General features: G+C 38.2%; 1 protein-coding gene across 1 annotated transcript in view; it reads right to left on the bottom strand.

Moving 5' to 3' along the window:
- LOC133649858 (receptor tyrosine-protein kinase erbB-4-like) overlaps positions 1 to 20,000 on the bottom strand; it is a 190,494-nt gene that overhangs the window by 7,985 nt on the left and 162,509 nt on the right. The window contains exons 16-18 of the mRNA XM_062046574.1: positions 11,286 to 11,408; positions 11,061 to 11,159; positions 6,098 to 6,283 (exon numbers count right to left, since the gene is read on the bottom strand). Coding sequence (XP_061902558.1) covers positions 6,098 to 6,283; positions 11,061 to 11,159; positions 11,286 to 11,408 — 408 coding nt within the window. The remainder of the gene's footprint in view (positions 1 to 6,097; positions 6,284 to 11,060; positions 11,160 to 11,285; positions 11,409 to 20,000) is intronic.

Consider the following 20,000-nt stretch of genomic DNA (forward strand, 5'->3'; position numbering starts at 1 on the left):
ATATATATATATATATATATATATATATATATATATATATATATATATATATATATATATATATATATATATATATATATATATATATATATATATATATATATATATATATATATATATATGTGTGTGGGAAAAATCACAAGACTATTTCATCTCTACAGGCCTGTTTCATGAGGGGTTTCCCTCAATCATCAGGAGAAAAATCTCCTGATGATTGAGGGAAACCCCTCATGAAACAGGCCTGTAGAGATGAAATAGTCTTGTGATTTTTCCCACACATACATATTACGCTCTACCACGGTATCGAGCACTATTTTTTTGGATAATCTAATTAAGACATATATATATATATATATATATATATATATATATATACATACATATATATATATATATATATATATATATATATATATATATATATATATATATATATATATATATATATATATATATATATATATATATATATATATATATATATATATATATATATATATATATTTATATATATATATATACAGTAAATAAATAATACATAAATATAACTAAATAAAATATTGCATAACTAATAGGATAAAAAGTAAAATACAGATGACTTCAATAAAATAATTAATATCAGGTAAAAGCCAAATCAAAAAGTTAAAGTTAAAGTACCAATGATTGTCACACACACTAGGTGTGGTGAAATTTGTCCTCTGCATTTGACCCATCCCCTTGTTCACCCCCTGGGAGGTGAGGGGAGCAGTGGGAAACAGCGGTGATTTAACCCCCAATTCCAACCCTTGATGCTGAGTGCCAAACAGGGAGGTAATGGGTCCCATTTTTATAGTCTTTGGTATGACTCGGCCGGGGTTTGAACTCACAACCTACCGATCTCAGGGCGGATACTCTAATCACTAGGCCACTGAGTAGGTGGCCTAGTCAAAAGGTGGGTCTTAAGCCTGCTCTGAAAAACGTGATCGTTCTCTGCAGCCCTGAGGTCCTCCGACAAGCTGTTCCATAGACGGGGGCCACAATGGTGGAAAGATGCCATCCCGTGACTTTGTGTCCCGACTTTTGGAATAATTAGGAGATGAGTGCCGGAGGATCTCAGGGCCCGGGAAGTTTCATAGGGTAAAAGCAAATCTGAAAGATAAGAAGGCCCAATACCATAAAAACATTTATAAACCATAAGAAGAACCTTAACATTGATCCTGAAACACACGGGGAGCCAATGCAGAGATTTTAAAACTGGTGTAATGTGAGCCCGCCTTCTCGTCTTTGTCAGGACACGTGCTGCTGAATTATCACACGCATATTATCCACTAAAATATCAGTCAAAAAGTTCATGTGAAAATATATACCAGGGCTATTCCACTGGTTGCTCGGGGGCTAAATAACAATAACACCACACTGCCCCCCCCCCCAAGTTCAGTTCAAAACTTGGGAGGCACACATTTTTGCAGCATCTTCCTAATTATACTAGAGTGCCCCCTGTTGTATAGAGGAACTTGGACCAGTGTAAACACATTGGAAGATCTTTTCATGGATATTTTAACCTCCTAAAGGCCAGCGCCCACTTGTATTTTGCAAAATAGGGCTATTTTCTTCAGAAATGTGTAACTGATGGACACAAAAACAAACACCCACTGCAGAGGATGCTGGTTCACAAAATGAGAGTAATAGCGAAGAGAGAAGTATGGCCTCCCTGTCCTTAGTTTTTCTGGAATTTTAGTTGAATAGCCCACAGAAATAGCCCAGCACACTGCAAAAAGTCAGTGTTCAAAAACAAGAAAAAATGATACAAAAATGAGGGGTATTTTATTTGAACAAAGCAAAATTATCTGAAAATTTGGCTTGTCAAGACTTTCCAAAACAAGTAAAATGAGCTAACCTCAATGAACCCCAAAATACCTTAAAATAAGTATATTCTCACTTATAACAAGTGCACTTTTCTTGGTAGGAAAAAAAGAGACCTTTTTGCTCAATATGTTGAACAATATTCTTAAATGAAGTAAATGCTAGTGCCATTATCTTGACATAATGATATGCGCTCGGCATTACATTTCTTGAAACCAGCAAACTTATACTAAAAACTAATTTATTGTTCTTAATGGAAAGGCAACAAGGCAACCGCTTGTTACTCTCGGGGTCTCCTAGCCGCTCAGGCAAATCATATGGTCTAAAAATGCATTTTTCCATCGATAACATGACATCATCACGCCAAGTGCGTGCTCTTTTAGTCAATTAGTGCGCATATATACAGCCCGGCCCTGGCCAAAACATTTTGAATTGTAATTTTGAAGAATTCATCTAAATGTGCATTAACTATTTCTGTTCAAAATTGTTAAAAAAGTCACATGTTAAATGTTTAAATATTAACTGTCAGTTTACTGTTCTGTGCCAACTGTACTACTATATGAGTACGTATTTTCTATTGTTTCATTGAAAATAAAACAGCAAAGTCCATTTGGCTGTCATCTGTTTTAATTATGAGACAAAATTGTGTCAAAGTCATGATTTTTTTTTTTTTTCATGCTTGAAATAAGAAATTATTACTTTAAAAAAGTAGTTTTATACTTGTGAGTGTTGATGACACAGCTTTGCAACGGTTAATATTCTAGTTTCAAGCATGTTTTACTCAATATAGGTCATACAATTTAGGACCAAAACCCTTAAAACAAGTAAAACACTAACATAAAATCTGCTTAGTGAGAAGAATGATCTTATCAGACAGAAAATAAGCAAATATACACCCTTATTTGAAATATTTAATCTTACTTAGATTTCAGTTTTTGCAGTGCAGCTATATTGACTCGATGTCAGATTAGCTGCTAATTAGCTCATTTGCTTAATTAAAAAGTCCCTTTTTGTCCAGTCAGTCAGCCAGTGCAGGGTGGCTTGACCAACAAGTGCAAAAAATTAGTTGCGATCAAGCGGTAAGCTTTCAGCATCTTACTATCCCCCCCATCACAGTTGCCACAATCGAATCCAATTACGGCACTAAGTACCCGCTTAAGTAACTTGCTATTCAGGCACTTAGATTCATTTGTCATGAGGGAATGAAGGGTTAAGCCCTTCCACGCGGACCTCATCAAATCCATCGCCTCACCCCCAAGTCGACAGAACCGACATGTCAAACCCAACAATGATGGCGAAATCAATCCGAGCACTAGGAAGGAATGTCTTTGAATTGATCCAGTATCCTGCAACCGTATTATAGTCTTGGTATAGTGGTACAACATTGAGAATTGATTCCACCAAGTGGAACAGTTCAGTTCCACTAGCCACGTTATGGTTTTGGAACCATAAAGACTGAGCAGCGTGGGGTGTTGTCAAGATAGTGACAGCTGTGCAGCATCATACAAATAGCCGGACATGAGAAAAGTGCAACCCACAGACACATTCAACAAAGACGGGGGACTTAGTGAAGGACACAAATGGAGGACACTCCAGCATTTTGTGTTATTTATTCTTGGATACGTTGATTGGCAACACTAAATTGGCCCTAGTGTGTGAATGTTGTCTGTCTATCTGTGTTGGCCTAGTGATGAGGTGGCGACTTGTCCAGGGTGTACCCCGCCTTCCGCCCGAATGAGGCTGAGATAGGCTCCAGCACCCCCCGCGACCCCAAATGGGAGAAGCGGTAGAAAATGGATGGATGGATGTTGCTGTTTATTACAATAAAAACATATTCTAATTCCATTACTGTAGTTGCATGAAAGTGATGATTCTCTCTCAGGCACAACTGTAGGTCTGAGCCATTCCACCGAATTGGTGACATTTGTATCCCCAATAAATATATATTGTCTTCTACATTGTTTTGGTTGCATAACTAATAAATACTAGGGTTGTGAACGATAAACCGATGCGACAGAGTATTCGATTCAACAAGTGAGCGATTAGATTGCATCGGTAGCAGACTCCTCAATCAATGCGAATAATCCATGAATTCCTAGCTGAATCGGTTATAGAGTCATGGATCGGTTATCGCGAAACTTTGCATGGGTTGGCTAGATTACAATATGCGTCAGCGTCTCTAAAACAACGCGAGAGCTGAAGCTACTCGCCAAACGCGGTAGCCGCCTAGCTGGTATTAGCACGAGTGATAAACAAGAGACAACACGGAAAATGAATGTGGAGGAGAACAAAAGCGTCAGTCTGACCGAAGGTGATAATGGAATGAGAACGATTTTCAACGCATCGGGGAGACAGAAATCCAAAGTGTGGAAAGTTTTTGGGTTTTATAAGAAGGAAGGGAAGCTCGACAGAAGCCATGCTATTTGTAAATTGTGTCGAGCATCGTTGACGTACACTGGCAGCACTACAAATCTCGACCAGCATGCAAAGAGGAAACACGGCCAAGAGTACGGTGAGTTAAAACCCCGTGCCAACAAGCAGGAGTGTGCAGCAAGCAGTAGCACACAGCCAGGGAGCACCATTCCTAACTTATTCGGGCAACTTGGTCACAATTCAGCACGCGCTAAGGAAATCACAGCGTCAATTACGCGTTTTATTGCCAAGGGATTATGTCCTTACAACATTGTTGAGTGGGAAGGATTTCAGGATTTGATTCATACGTTAGAGCCCAGGTATAAGATACCGTCTCGAAATCATATGACCAACACACATGCATGCCAGCGTTACCTAGCTCTAGTGTTCAAAACACTATATGCTCAGGTTGAAATATTGAATCTTTGTTACCTACCTCTAGTGTTCAAAACTATGCTCAGGCTGAAATATTGCCCTTTGTTACTATTCTGTGCTACTTTTACCTCTGGAGTTCCCATCCTACAATTCAGCCAGACTTTTTTTGGTCCATGTCTAAAAATATATACATTGACATCTGATGTTGTTGTTCTGTTTTTTTGCCAGTGCCATAAAGCCACAATGCTTGGGGATTTGGAGTCTTGAATATTAACCGTCAAATCGAATCGTATCGTTCGGAATCGAATCCAATCAGTCTGTAATAAAAGGATATCGTTTTTGAATCGAATCGTAACCTGTGTATCTAGATGCACATCGAATCGTTTATCAGAGAGAGATGTGCAACCCTAATAAATACAATGTAAAATGTTCACTTAAACCGGGGGTGAGCAACTCTTTAGCACCGCCCTCTTGGCTCCCTGGAGTATTTTTAAAAAAGGATTGAGAATGGAAAAGGATGGGGGGAAAAATACAAGCAAACGCAACAGTTTTTTTTACATGTAAAATCTTCCACTCCTTCTTTGTCTCATTTTGTCCACCAAACGTTTTATGCTGTGCGTGAATGCAAAAAGGTGCGCTTTGTTGATGTTATCGACTTGTTGGACTGCTAATCAGGCATATTTGGTCAGGGCATGACTGCAAGTTAACTCAATGCTAACATGCTATTTAGGCTAGCTGTATGTACATATTGCATCATTATGCCTCATTTGTAGGTATAATCGAGCTAATTTAATATCCTTTAGTTTTATCCTCTTTGTATATAATTTAGTTTTGCATGTCTCATGACACATTATCTGTATGTAATATTGGCTGCAATCAAGATAGTTGTTTGTGTGCCATGTTGTTCCAGACCACAGCAAACATGAGAGTCATACCAAGGACTATAAAAATGGGACCCATTACCTCCCTGCTTGGCACTCAGCATCAAGGGTTGGAATTGGTTGTCCGGAATAATTTGGAGGTAATCCTCCTTTTTCATTGTCCCATTTACTCTCTGTAAAGCACCAGTTCCATTGGCAGCAAAACAGGCCCAGAGCATAATACTACCACCACCATGCTTGACGGTAGGTATGGTGTTCCTGGGATTAAAGGCCTTACCTTTTCTCCTCCAAACATATTGCTGGGTAATGTGGCCAAACAGCTCAATTTTTGTTTGTGACCAACAAGTATGTGCTCCAATTACTCTATCACAAAAAAATAAGAGCTGTAGAAATTATTGGAAACTCAGGACAGCCATAACATTATGTTCTTTGCAAGTGTATGTAAACTTTTGACCACGACTGTACCACATGATGTGTTTTGGTACTGACGTGTGAGGGTGCCAAAAAGTGGCGCGGACCAACTATTCCGGCCAACGCACACAAACCAAATACCACAGAAAGAGCGTTTCATCTCGATTGCCACCCACCTTTGCGATTTGGACGCACCAGTTGAGCAGCAGCTGCGACCCGATGTTGTCCTTATGCTCGTGCACGTAGTCGAGGAGGCAGCCGTGTGGCATAAGCTGCGTGACCAGCTGGATGGTAGGGCTCAGGCAGACGCCCAGCAGGCGCACTAGGTGAGGGTGCTCCATGCTGGCCATGATCAGAGCCTCCTGGGTGAAACACAAAAAGGGACTAAGAGGACTGGAGCGCCGAACGGAACATAAAGAGATGCTCCGATTCAACCCATTTGTTGGTGTAACGGCGTATTTATCAACAAGTATCAGTCTATTTTTCCCTTGTTGAGGCTCAGATCCTGCATGCTTATCAATTAAACATGGTTTTCTCGTGCACTGTCTTCCAACTGGAGGTGGAGTTGGATGCATAACTTAAGACTTAGCGGGTTGCTGGCTATATTTGCATGCAGGATATGTCCGTGGAGTATTTCTCACAGTTGAGAAAACACTGCAGAGAGCCTCTTCAAAAGCTGCCGCAGATATGGCCCTTTTTTTCATCTATATTTCACACAGAGGTTCCCTAAATGTTGTGGCAGCACAATTGAATGTAGGCCGTGCACATCTGAATGAGCTCCGTGCACCTTTCACCTCAGCGTACGCAGGAGAGGTGTCGTAAATATGGAAACTCGAGCGGAAGATTAATTATAAACAGCAGGGGCGCTACAAGCCAGGGAGACACTTTGATTTATAAGTGGTGCCACTATATTAAAACCACCGACTCCCACCCACGCATTTTGCTACGCCAAGTAGTCTGGACTGGAGCCTGCAGTGCCTCAGACTGGAAGTCTCTCCAGAGAGTGGTGAGGACGGCGGAAAAGATCATCAGGACTCCTCTTCCTCATATCCAGGAGATCGCAAAAAGCCGCTGCCTGACCAGGGCTCAGAAAATCCGCAGAGACTCCTCCCACCCCCACCAAGGACTGTTTTCATTGCTGGACTCTAGAAAGAGGTTCCGCAGCCTCCGTAGCAGAACCTCCAGGTTCTGTAACAGCTTCTTCCCTCAGGCCGTAAGACTCTTGAACGCATCATAATAATACCCTCAATTCCCCCCCAAAAACGGATTAACTGGCTGGAATATAAAGACAATATAACATACATCCATAAACATGGATGCATATGCAAAAGTGCAATATATTTATCTGTACAGTAATCTATTTATTTACACTACCGTTGAAAAGTTTGGGGTCACCCAAACAATTTTGTGGAATAGCCTTCATTTCTAAGAACAAGAATAGACTGTCGAGTTTCAGATGAAAGTTCTCTTTTTCTGGTCATTTTGAGCGTTTAATTGACCCCACAAATGTGATGCTCCAGAAACTCAATCTGCTCAAAGGAAGGTCAGTTTTGTAGCTTCTGTAACGAGCTAAACTGATTTCAGATGTGTGAACATGATTGCACAAGGGTTTTCTAATCATCAATTAGCCTTCTGAGCCAATGAGCAAACACATTGTACCATTAGAACACTGGAGTGATAGTTGCTGGAAATGAGCCTCTATACACCTATGTAGATATTGCACCAAAACCCAGACATTTGCAGCTAGAATAGTCATTTACCACATTAGCAATGTATAGAGTGTATTTCTTTAAAGTTAAGACTAGTTTAAAGTTATCTTCATTGAAAAGTACAGTGCTTTTCCTTCAAAAATAAGGACATTTCAATGTGACCCCAAACTTTTGAACGGTAGTGTATATCTGCACCTTATTGCTCTTCTATCCTGCACCACCATGAGCTAACGCAACGACATTTCGTTCTTATCTGTACTGTAAAGTTCAAATTTGAATGACAATAAAAAGGAAGTCTATGTCTAAGTCTAAGTCTAGTCCAGGGGTGTCCAAAGTGCGGCCCGCAGCTCGATTTTTATTGGCCCGCGACACATTCTATAGACCAGGGGTGTCCAAACTTTTTCAACTGAGGGCCGCACACGGAAAAATTAAAGCATGCGAGAGCCATTTTTATATTTTTCATTTTCAAACCATAACAAAATATATGGATTTTGTTTGTTTTTTACCTTAGGGCTCCCGGGGACCATACAGGGTCTAAGTCATTAACATGTTAAAAACAAGTTTTTTATTTATTTAAACGCTTGCAGTAAATCATGACTTTGACACAATTTTGTCTCATAATTAAAACAGATGACAGCCAAATGGACTTTGCTGTTTTATTTTCAATGAAACAATAGAAAATACGTACTCATATAGTAGTACAGTCGGCACAGTACAGTAAACTGACAGTTAATATTGAAACATTTAACATGTGACTTTTCTAACAATTTTGAACAGAAATAGTTCATGCACATTCAGATGAATTCTTCAAAATTACAATTAAAAATGTTTTGGCTGTATATATGCACACTAATTGACTGAAAGAGCACGCACTTGCCGCGATGATGTCATGTTATCCATGGAAAAATGCATTTTTAGACCATATGATTTGCCTGAGCAGCTAGTAGACCCCGAGAGTAACAAGCGGTTGCCTTGTTGCCTTTCCATTAAGAAAAATAAACTAGTTTTTAGTATAAGTAAATGTAATGCCGAGCGCATATCACTATGTCAAGATAATGGCACTAGCTAGCATTTACTTAATTTAAGAATATTTTTCATCATATTGAGCAAAAACTTCTCTTTTTTTTTTCTACCAAGAAAAGTGCACTTGTTATTAGTGAGAATTTACTTATTTTAAGGTATTTTTGGGTTCATTGTAGTTAGCTAATTTTACTTGTTTTGGTAAGTCTTGACAAGCCAAATTTTCTTTAGTTAATTTTGCTTAGCTCAAGTAAAATACCCCTAATTTTTGTATTTTTTTCCCTGTTTTTGAACACTGACTTTTTGCAGTGTAATAGATGTCATCAGTGTTTGAACCTGACAAAAGTGTACAAATCTGAGTGTACTAAATCCCTCAAAAGCGTTTTAGTTGACAGTATTATAGCAATATTAGTACCGTATTTTTCGGACTATAAGTCACAGTTTTTTTCATAGTTTGGCCGGGGGTGCGACTTATACTCAGGAGCGACTTATGTGTGAAATTAACACATTACCGTAAAATATCAAATAATATTATTAATCTCATTCACGTAAGAGACTAGACGTATAAGATTTCATGGGATTTAGCGATTAGGAGTGACAGATTGTTTGGTAAACATATAGCATGTTCTATATGTTATAGTTATTTGAATGACTCTTACCATAATATGTTACGTTAACATACCAGGCACGTTCTCAGTTGGTTATTTATGCCTCATATAACGTACACTTATTCAGCCTGTTGTTCACTATTCTTTATTTATTTTAAATTGCCTTTCAAATGTCTATTCTTGGTGTTTGGTTTTATCAAATAAATGTCCCCCAAAAATGCGACTTATATGTTTTTTTCCTTCTTTATTATGCATTTTCGGCCGGTGCGACTTATACTCCGAAAAATACGGTAAGTATATTCTCACTAATAACGAGTGCACTTTTCTTGGTAGAAGAAAAATGACACCTTTTTGCTCAACATGTTGAAAAATATTCTTAAATTAAGTAAATGCTAGTGCCATTATCTTGACATAATGATATGCACTCGGCATCATGAGTTTTTTTTTCATGCTGGAAGTAAGAAATGATTACTTTAAAAAAGTAGTTTTATACTTGTGAGTGTTGATGACACAGCTTTGCAACAGTTGATATTCTAGTTTCAAGCATGTTTTACTCAATATAGGTCATCAAATCTCAGCAACAAGCTGTAATATCTTACTGAGATCATTTAGGACCAAAACCCTTAAAACAAGTAAAACACTCTAACATAAAATCTGCTTAGTGAAAATAATTATTTTATCAGACAGAAAAGGAGCAAATATCACTCTTATTTGAGATATTTAATTTTACTTAGATTTCAGTTTTTGCAGTGTAAAATCATTATTAAAATAATCATGAATGATTTTATTGCTTTGTTGTCCATAACACAAAGCTAAGATGTAGATTTTCATCTACATTGAGTATTTTTCGTATACAAAATGTATAAAAGTGGCCCTCGCATCCTTCAATTTTTCGCTACGTGGCCCTCGCTGGAAAATGTTTGGACACCTCTGGTCTAGTCGAGCGCGCTTCTTATGCAATATGCGGCGCTGAACTCGTACTTTCTACCAGCGTGTGTGTGTGTGTGTGTATGAACGGGTGCCGTGCGAGTGCTGCGGTGTGTTTTGCTTTCTCTCCCCTCTTCCTGAACATTGACCTCCATTACTGCCAGCTGACCCTCTTTCCACTTTAACTCACTTTTCTCCTTCCCCACGTATGCCGGCATCCAAAGACGTTGAATAAGTGCACTATTACACTTTTGCATTTCCCGTATCTAATAATCAACCTGGTCACTCACGTTCGCATATCTGCCGACGCAAGCGAATCACGCCGCCGCCGCCTGGGGAACGTTTTGTTGTTGTCGAGTTTGTATGTGTGTGTGTATGTGTGTGTGTGCATGGGTGAGCGTGTGCGCTCGGAGCTGGCGCACCAGTGGCTGGCTTCCCAGTGGCGAGGCGTGAGCCTGCCTTTAGATTGCTGTTTAACAAGCCGACAGAGCGAGAATATTGGCTCTGGATGGACGGAGAATCCCGCTGGGAGAAACAAGGAGAAAAGGAGAGAGGGAGGATAAAGGAGAGGAGAGGCAGGAGGTGAAGGGACTACCGAAATGGGAGCAGTGAAATCAAGAGGGTGTGAAGAGAAAAATTGGTAAAAGAGAGGGAAAAGAGTGGTGGTAAGAGGTGATAAAAGCTAAAAACTTCCCGAGTCTGGCTGAACTCCGGAGAAGCCACATATCATAAACAAGTGGTGTTTTTAATAGGCCTCATGCAGTCTTGGCAGTTCTTTTTTTTTTTATCCCTAAGATGCTACTTTCATAAAAAAAAAAAAAAAATGACGGCCATGTGTGCAATCCAACAAAGTGGCAGGCGACAGGAATACGCACGTCCATGAACTCCACGTTGGCTTTGGGACCCGTGGTCTCGTTCAGGATTTTAATAGCCACCGGGATCTTCACCGTCTCACCTTCTGGGACCCAGATGCCCTAGAAAATGAAGCAATTACTATAAATGTATGACTCCGGCTTTCGATAAACATTTCAATTTGAACGCTGCCAAGTACACAAATCAGCTGGTAGCGGGGTTTAAATTTGGGCTCCCGGTTCACTTACCTTGTAGACGGTCCCAAAAGCCCCCGAGCCTAGAATCTTGACCCTCTTCAACTCCGTCTCCTTCAGGATGCGCAGCTGAGCCTGGTTGGGGGCTGTCCCACTGGGGGTCAAGGGCTCCACCAGCTGTCAGAAACATTGATTGATTGATTGAGAAGTTTATTGACATCTTAAAGAATTTAATCCATGTAATGCTTTAAAAAAAGGCAAATGGATGGCACAAAAAGCCAAAAGGCTTGTTTCCATTGTGGTCCATTAAATATTCATCACATTTGATACATTCAATAATAAAAGATATATAACCTGTAACATGTATATAAAAAAAATACGTTAAAAAATTGATAAATTATGTACATATTACCGTATTTTTCGGACTATACACTACCGTTCAAAAGTTTGGGGTCACCCAAACAATTTTGTGGAATAGCCTTCATTTCTAAGAACAAGAATAGACTGTCGACTTTCAGATGAAAGTTCTCTTTTTCTGGCCACTTTGAGCGTTTAATTGACCCCACAAATGTGATGCTCCAGAAACTCAATCTGCTCAAAGGAAGGTCAGTTTTATAGCTTCTGTAACGAGCTAAACTGTTTTCAGATGTGTGAACATGATTGCACAAGGGTTTTCTAATCATCAATTAGCCTTCTGAGCCAATGAGCAAACACATTGTATCATTAGAACACTGGAGTGATAGTTGCTGGAAATGGACCTCTATACACCTATGTAGATATTGCACCAAAAACCAGACATTTGCAGCTAGAATAGTCATTTACCACATTAGCAATGTATAGAGTGTATTTCTTTAAAGTTAAGACTAGTTTAAAGTTATCTTCATTGGAAAGTACAGTGCTTTTCCTTCAAAAAAAGGACATTTCAATGTGACCCCAAACTTTTGAACGGTAGTGTAAGTCGCAGTTTTTTTCATAGTTTGGCCGGGGGTGCGACTTATACTCAGGAGCGACTTACGTGTGAAATTATTAACACATTATCGTAAAATATCAAATAATACTATTTAGCTCATTCACGTAAGAGACTAGACCAGGGGTCGGCAACCCAAAATGTTGAAAGAGCCATATTGGACCAAAAATACAAAAACAAATCTGTCTGGAGCCGCAAAAAGTTAAAAGCCATATTACATACAAATAGTGTGTCATGAGATATAAATTGAATTAAGATGACTTAAGGGAAACTAAATGAGCTCAAATATACCTACAAATGAGGCATAATGATGCAATATGTACATATCGCTAGCCTAAATAGCATGTTAGCATCGATTAGCTTGCAGTCATGCAGTGACCAAATATGTCTGATTAGCACTCCACACAAGTCAATAACATCAACAAAACTCACCTTTGTGCATTCACGCACAACGTTAAAAGTTTGGTGGACAAAATGAGACAGAGAAAGTGGCATAAAACACGTCCTAGAGAGTCGGAGAAAGTAATACATGTAAACAAAACTACGGTGAGTTCAAGGACCGCCAAAATTAGTAGGACAAAACGGTGCTCGCCAAATACTCGAATCAGTGAAGCATGTTTAATACAAACAGTGTGCTTTATAACAATTAGGGAGGTTTGTGTCATGTTTGTCCTCCTACAGAAACCATATTAAAACAAAAAATATACTTTTTTCCCCTCATCTTTTTCAATTTTTCATACATTTATGAAAAAGCTCCAGAGAGCCACTAGGGCGGCGCTAAAGAGCCGCATCTAGAGCCGCGGGTTGCCGACCCCTGCCCTAAGCCTAACCCTTATATGTTCAATAACTCCAAATTAAGTATTTGTTACTTTAATAAGCAACTAATTAATGGTGAATATGTTCCCCCTAGTCAAGTGTTACCGCAAAATCATAACAGACACGCACTCATGTCACATGACGACAAGGGAGTCGGAGACAGAGGGACGCTTCAAGCTGACTCAAGAAAAAAAAAGAAACATACTTAAAAATGGCATTCTCTGCAGCAGATTACATTTTTCCTTTAGTGATGAAGATTATGTGCAGGGAACCCACAATAATGTGTGTCCATGGCCATATTTAGACACATGTATGCGTTTAGAGAAAACAAAGCCTGAAACCTTAGTTTTTAGTTCTTTGCTCTGTAAACCAAAATCATAACCGCTCTCTTCATCCAAGACGTCCTACACAAATTTAGGAAGACACATTAAGGTGAGTTGAGTTCATGAAAAAGTTTTACAGCACATAACCATTATCAACTGTTCCCAAACAACACACAAGTCATTGTTTTTTTTGCCAAGATATATATAGATGTTGTTTTTTTACTGTAGGCAGAGAAAATGACTAACATTATAGTGGTGGGCCAAAGAAAAGGCAAACTAAATACATAGAGTGAGGTGCGGGGACCCCTAGAGGTAGTTGTAGGGTGTCCCCAGCTAAATGACAGATAGTTAATAGTAATGGACCCTTGTTGGGTCCATTTGTACACTCTCAGTTACATTAACATTGATATTAAACATGTGGCCCATAGATAGAAATGCCGTTAAATGTCACTTTGATGTAGCATGCTACTTTTGCCGTGTAGCTTGCTACAATCCTCGGGGGATAGCCTTCTCTGTAGCTTAGCTACATTTAATCGAGAGCAGCTTGTAGCTTAACTTACTACATTTTTGTGTTGTAACGATACCAATATTTTGGTACCGGTACTAAAATTATTTCAGTACTTTTCGGTACTTTTCTAAATAAAGGGGACCACAAGGGGGGTACGGGATTGCTACGTTTCAGACACGGTATCGTACCGAAAATGATCCATTAGCATGGCGGTACTATACTAATACCGGTATACCGTACAACCCTAGGGTACATAGATAGAAATGCGGTTAAATGTAGCTTTGATGTAGCAAGCTACTTTTGCCGTGTAGCTTGCTACAATTCTCGGGGGATAGCCTTCTCTGTACACTGCAAAAACTGAAATCTAAGTAAGATTAAATATCTCAAATAAGGGTGATATTTGCTTATTTTATGTCTGATAACATAATTCTTCTCACTAAGCAGATTTTATGTTAGAGTGTTTTACTTGTTTTAAGGGTTTTGGTCCTAAATGATGTCAGTAAGATATTACAGCTTGTTGCTGAGATTTGATGACCTATATTGAGTAAAACATGCTTGGAACTAGAATATCAACTGTTGCAAAGCTGTGTCATCAACACTCACAAATATGAAACTACTTTTTTAAAGTAATAATTTCTTATTTCAAGCATGAAAAAAAAAAAATCATGACTTTGACACAATTGTGTCTCATAATTAAAACAGATGACAGCCAAATGGATTTTGCTGTTTTATTTTCAATGAAACAATAGAAAATACGTACTCATATAGTAGTACAGTTGGCACAGTACAGTAAACTGACCGTTAATATTTAAACATTTAACATTTGACATTTCAAACAATTTTGAACAGAAATAGTTCACGCACATTCAGATAAATTCTTCAAAATTACAATAGGAAAAAATTTGGCCGGGGGCCGGGCTGTATATATGCGTACTAATTGACTGAAAGAGCACGCACTTGGTGCGATGATGTCATGTTATCCATGGAAAAATGCATTTTTAGACAATATGATTTGCCTGAGTGGCTAGGAGACCCCGAGAGTAACAAGCGGTTGCCTTGTTGCCTTTCCATTAAGAACAATAAATTAGTTTTTAGTATAAGTTTGCTGGTTTCAAGAAATGTAATGCCGAGCGCATATCATTATGTCAAGATAATGGCACTAGCATTTACTTAATTTAAGAATATTTTTCAACATATTGAGCAAAAAGGTCAAATTTTTTTTTTTTCTACCAAGAAAAGTGCACTTGTTATTAGTGAGAATATACTTATTTTAAGGTATTTTTGGGTTAATTTAAAATAGCTAATTTTACTCGTTTTGGAAAGTCTTGACAAGCCAAGTTTTCTTGTTCTATTGGCAGATAATTTTGCTTAGTTCAAATAAAACACCCCTCATTTTTATTTATTTTTTTCTTGTTTTTGAACACTGACTTTTTGCAGTGTAGCTTAGCTACATTTAATCGAGAGTAGCTTGTAGCATAACTTCCTACATTTTCCAAGTAGCTTGCCCGTCACTGCGTGTGACCCGCAGTAACACGAATGCTGCTATTTTTTTAATGCAGCTCTGAATCGAACTGTGGCAAATATAAATGGAAACACATCCAAAATCTGCGCCTGCCCCGTCCTGATACCGATGATTTTTGCATCCTTCGAATACAAATAATTCTGGGGCGTGGACATGGCCCAAGGTGGGCTGAGCAAATCAGTTCGGCGTCAGCTGCTATCACAGCGGACAAAGACCCGCCGCTCACCAGCTGTGCACATACAAAACCCTTTTGTGCCAAGGTTTATGACGAGCACCCTCGGAACAGCCTGGCATCGGATGACAGCTGACGCCAAGCTGATGGGGCCTCAGACTCTAAATCTAAAGAAGCAGGGGCCTCTCACCTGTAAGTGAGCCAGAGGGACGCACCAGACAGAAATTAAAGCAGACAGCAAATAGAACAATTGGACTTACAAATATTGGCAAAGTCGTATCGACTATCCGGCGCGCACCCAAATGGAAGCTCATATCGAGGCACAAAACACACATCACTGAGCACAAGAAGTCAATGTGTCTGATCGATGCCCGTCTTAATGAGCCTATCGGAGCCCTCGCGCGCCGCGGTTTATCAGCGGCATAATCACGCCGCTCAACCACGGCCATCAAACAATATAATGAGACCATACATCAGCCGGTCAGCCGCTCAAGCGCTCACTCCACCTGACGTAAAACCATCACCGCAATAAGAGCTGTGACCGCGCCACCTGCCCGCCCACCGCACAGAATGAACGAGCACGCCTGCAGCCTGCCAGTGATTTGTTGTGTCATGGCTTCAGGCCCCGGAGCGGAGACTTACTGTGATGCCCAGGCAGGAAGTAGGTTAGTGGGCTGAGCCGGGATATACCTATTATTTAATATAAAAACAGCTTGTGGTTGGACTTAACTCCTCTTCCAACTGAGACATTTTGCCCAATTACATGTAGGGATTGGTACCAAATGTATTACTTTTACAAGTACCGACGGACCAGGTACCAATTTATATGATATCAAACGGTGCCATAGTTCGATACCTCTGTCGGACGTGACGAGTGCTCAAGCACTCTTGTTTCTACGTAATGTTGCAATTTTCCATACCAACAAAGCAAGAACGCTAGAAAGTATTTTAAGGCTCGAGACATTAGAATAGAATAGAATAGAAAGTACTTTATTGATCCCTGGGCGATCAATAAAGTTGCCATAAACATGTTCAGTCTATTTATACTGCTAAATGAATGCAGATTAGGGTTGTACGGTATGGTATAGAATAGAATAGAATAGAATAGAAAGTACTTTATTGATCCCTGGGGGAATTCAGCACCACAGTTCGCTCACAATAAACAATAAACACTTAGTATTTTTTACATGTGAATAATATAAATACAGTCTATTATACAGCATTATTCACATGTGAATAATATAAATAGTCCTATTATACAGCATTATTCACATGTGAATAATATAAATACGATCTATTATACAGCATTATTCACATGTGAATAATATAAATACAGTCTATTACACAGCATTATTCACATGTGAATATATAAATACAGTCTATTATACAGAATTATACACATGTGAATATTATAAATACAGTATATTATACAGCATTATTCACATGTAAATATATAAATACAGTCTATTATACAGCATTATTTACATGTGAATAATATAAATACAGTCCATAATACAGCATTATTCACATGGGAATAATATAAATACAGTCTATTATACAGCATTATTCACATGTGAATAATATGAATACAGTCTATTACACAGCATTATTCACATGTGAATAATATAAATACAGTCTATTATACAGAATTATACACATGTGAATATTATAAATACAGTATATTACACAGCATTATTCACATGTGAATAATATAAAATACAGTCTATTATACAGAATTATACACATGTGAATATTATAAATACAGTATATTACACAGAATTATAACACATGTGAATAATATAAATACAGTCTATTACACAGCATTATTCACATGTGATAATATAAATACAGTCTATTATACAGAATTATACACATGTGAATATTATAAATACAGTATATTATACAGCATTATTCACATGTGAATAATATAAATACAGTCTATTATACAGCATTATTCACATGTGAATAATATAAATACAGTCTATTATACAGCATTATTCACATGTGAATAATATAAATACAGTCTATTACACAGCATTATTCACATGTGAATAATATAAATAGTCTATTATACAGCATTATCACATGTGAATAATTAAATACGGTCTATTATACAGCATTATTCACATGTGAATAATATAAATACAGTCTATTATACAGCATTATTTACATGTGAATAATACAAATACAGTCTATTATACAGCATTATTCACATGAGAATAATATAAATACAGTCTATTACACAGCATTATTCACATGTGAATAATATAAATAGTCTATTATACAGCATTATTCACATGTGAATAATATAAATACGGTATATTATACAGCATTATTCACATGTGAATAATATAAATACTGTCTATAATACAGCATTATTCACATGTGAATAATGTAAATACAGTCTATTATACAGCATTATTTACATGTGAATAATATACATACAGTCTATTATACAGCATTGTATAATACAACTTAAACTGTACATCAAGCAAGAATGGGAAATAATTAATATAAATAATAATAATAATATATTTTATTTGTAAAAAAGCACTTTACATTGAGTAAACAACCTCAAAGTGCTACAGTGTATTAAAAAAAAAAAAAAAAAAAGATAATAAAAAAATTAATACCAATAAAATCTAGAACAGCCAAATAGCTAGAACTAGTATGCATATATCTAAAAAAAAAAAAAGGGTTTTTAAGCCTTTTTTAAAAGCATCCACAGTCTGTGGTGCCCTCAGGTGGCCATTACATTTTAAGTTACTGATTATTTACAAAAAAAATTAGGTTTCTCAGTTCGAACATTACATATTTTGTCTTTGCAGTCAACGTTTCAATGCCACTTAAAACATTGCTTGTGCAGTTATAAAAGTTATACATTCCTAAATAGTTTCAATCAATTTCCATACTTTCTATGCAAAACGTTATTGTTCAGGTAAGTGAAAACAAATGATGTGGGGTCAATTAGCATCTCTGAACAGATTTGAAGGTTACACAGACGTTTTTTCTGTTTAAAAGAGTGCAAGCTGTTATCGCTCCAAAAAGGAGGCGGGACATTAAATTCCAGGGACTAGTTAACATCCAAGCGTTCCCAAATGTGCAATTAAAATAGTAATAGGCAATGTTCCCTCTAATTTTTCATGTGTGTGAGCAAACGCAAAAACTCCCTGAGCATTCAGTGGAGCCCATGTGAGCAACATCAGACGTGCACACTGTGGCTACACCAGCAGCACACCTGGCCCAAACAAGTTCAATCTCCATCCATCAATCCATTTTCTACCGCTTGTCCCTTTCAGGGTCGCGGGGGGGTGCTGGAGCCTATCTCAGCTGCATTCGGGCGGAACCCTGGACAAGTCCCCACCTCATCGCAGGGCCAACACAGATAGACAGACAACATTCTCTTATTATTATAATCAAATGACAGCAGTCATTTCCATTTCTAATATAAGTGTTTAGGCCCACTTACAACGACAATAACAACAAATATTGTTTTTCATGAACTGTGTACTTGTATTGTTTGTCTGGGTGGAGGTCCTGCTTTGGAAATAACTTGTACCCCTTTCAGACATTGCATTTAGTTCCCATTAAAACATTCACCTGTTGCACAATGAGATGTAGGCAGGGGATCATGTGTACATTCCTGCAACTTAATATATTTGTATTAGTATTTATTTAATATAGTCACAGCATTTCATGATTAATATTTATAAATGAAGATTCCTAATAAATGACACTAGAATAAGCACACATTTGATTGGTAAATCATAGTGTAACGACCTGGAATGACACTTTATGTGTGGTGTTGGAGTTGTCCGACTTTTTGTGTGGCTGTAAACGCATCACTGGCTAAGTGCCATATGTGCATGTGTTGGCGCAAGTGAGAAAGAGCGAGCGGCTGCTGTTGATGTAACAAAGTTGCTTTTGGTCTGGTTTGTACTGCAGAAAATGACCACTTTTGCTAGATATCATTTTTTTTACTAATGTTTTGGTGACAATAAAGAGTTTTGCTCAGTAAAGTGATGGATGGAATTCATGTCCTTAAAGCGTATATTAATATTTGAACAATGATGACGAAAACTGTTTTCTTTGTCGTGTCCGTGTGTCGAAAATCGTTACGCGCTTATTTTTGTATTTGATTTTGTGCGTGGCATAGATTTGCTGTGCGCAGAGGACGCTTGAGCAGTGCGCAATTGCACAGGCGCGCACCTTAGAGGGAACTTTGGTAATAGGTATGTCCAGGCTGGATCACAATCATATCAGTACGGTATTTGGGCAATGATCACATGTTTGAATACTCAGGGCACGTGGAAGAAAACAAGAGGGAAGCAACGCAGTGTTGACACTGTGATTGAGCTGTAATCAGAACAAATGACGACAGGCCGTAGTTGTTATTGTTTCATTAGGACGCGGCTGGACGGAAGCCACAAGGAGAGCCTACAAGGAGAGCGCGAGGATTGA

The sequence above is a fragment of the Entelurus aequoreus genome, linkage group LG01, assembly GCF_033978785.1.
Source record: "Entelurus aequoreus isolate RoL-2023_Sb linkage group LG01, RoL_Eaeq_v1.1, whole genome shotgun sequence".
NCBI lineage: Eukaryota > Metazoa > Chordata > Actinopteri > Syngnathiformes > Syngnathidae > Entelurus > Entelurus aequoreus.